Genomic DNA, 1731 nt, shown 5'->3' with positions numbered 1-1731 from the left:
TAATGATCCGGCGTGTCACAGTAGATGTATAATTGAGAGAGAGAGAGAGAGAGAGAGAGAGAGAGAGAGAGAGAGAGAGAGAGAGAGAGAGAGAGAGAACGAGAGACAGACAGACAGACAGACAGACAGACAGACAGACAGACAGACAGACAGACAGAGACAGAGACAGTGACAGGGAGCGTGAGAGAAGAAGAAAGAGAGGACGACGATAATGACGACGACAGTGACGACATCGACGATGACGACGATAATGTCGAGAGTTTTTGGTGTCTGACCAAGTGGAGGGATGGTCTATTCAATGTCTCCTAACAGAGTTATTTTCGAACATGGTCTATTCAATTTTTCCAATGTAGAGTTATTACCGAGCACGGCCTATTCAATATCTCTCCCACAGAATTATTTCTGAACATGGTCTTGTCTATTCAATATATCCCCACAGAGCTATTTTCGGACATGGACTATTCAATAATGCCCCCCCCCCCCCGAGTTATGTCGGAACATAGCCTATTCAATGTCTTCAAACAGAGTTATTTGCAAACATGACATAACACACACCCCCCCACACACACACACACACTAGAGCTATTTCTGAAAATCCCCCCCCTCCCCGAGTTATTGTCGAGCATAGTCAATTCAATGTCTCCCCATCAGAGTTATTTTTCAGCATAGTCAATTCAATGTCTCCCCATCAGAGTTATCTTTCAGCATAGTCAATTCAATGACTCCCCATCAGAGTTATTTTTCAGCATAGTCAATTCAATGTCTCCCCATCAGAGTTATCTTTCAGCATAGTCAATTCAATGACTCCCCATCAGAGTTATTTTTCAGCATAGTCAATTCAATGTCTCCCCATCAGACTTATTTTTCAGCATAGTCAATTCAATGTCTCCCCATCAGACTTATTTTTCAGCATAGTCAATTCAATGTCTCCCCAGCAGAGTTATTTCCGAACATGGTCTATCTGATGATGTCTGCCCTACGCAGAGTGAACGCAGAGGGTGAAGAGTTCATGCGGTGTCCAGAGAAGCGATGTCGGATCACCCGGGACAGGGGAGAGCTCCGTAACAGTGACGCTGTCATCTTCTCCAGTCGGGGATTGTGGAACACGTTCCTGCCTGTGTATACCATGCCCACCTGGAGACACCCACATCAGGTTGGTGTAACGGTGTGAACAGACAGACAGACAGACAGACAGACAGACAGACAGACAGACAGACAGACAGACAGTCGTGGATTGTGGAACACGTTCCTAGTCTTTCGGATGAGACGAAAAACCGAGGTCCCTTCGTGTACACTACATTGGGGTGTGCACGTTAAAGATCCCACGATTGACAAAAGGGTCTTTCCTGGCAAAATTGTATAGGCATAGATACAAAATGTCCACCAAAATACCCGTGTGACTTGGAATAATAGGCCGTGAAAAGTAGGATATGCGCCGAAATGGCTGCGATCTGCTGGCCGATGTGAATGCGTGATGTATTGTGTAAAAAAAATTCCATCTCACACGGCATCAATAAATCCCTGCGCCTTAAATATGTGCACGATATAAATTGCATAAAAATAAAAAAATAACATAAAAAATAAATAAATCCCTGCGCTTAGAACTGTACCCACGGAATACGCGCAATATAAGCCTCATATTGATTGATTGATAGATTGTATATTCCATGCCCACCTGTAGACACCCGCATCAGGTTGGTGTAACGGTGGGAACAGACAGACAGACAGACA

General features: G+C 44.4%; 1 protein-coding gene across 1 annotated transcript in view; it reads left to right on the top strand.

Annotated features, from left to right (window-relative positions):
- Positions 1-611: 611 nt before the first annotated feature.
- Positions 612-1731, top strand: part of LOC138954288 (alpha-(1,3)-fucosyltransferase C-like) — a gene marked incomplete at its 3' end in the record, with an annotated part of 7019 nt that continues 5899 nt past the window's right edge. The window contains exon 1 of the mRNA XM_070326170.1: positions 612-1153. Within this exon, the coding sequence (XP_070182271.1) occupies positions 953-1153 (201 nt within the window). The remainder of the gene's footprint in view (positions 1154-1731) is intronic.

Source organism: Littorina saxatilis, unplaced genomic scaffold, assembly GCF_037325665.1.
Source record: "Littorina saxatilis isolate snail1 unplaced genomic scaffold, US_GU_Lsax_2.0 scaffold_2034, whole genome shotgun sequence".
Taxonomy (NCBI): Eukaryota; Metazoa; Mollusca; class Gastropoda; order Littorinimorpha; family Littorinidae; genus Littorina; species Littorina saxatilis.
Note: the sequence above shows the minus strand (reverse complement) of the source record. Positions and strands in the feature narration are given on the sequence as shown.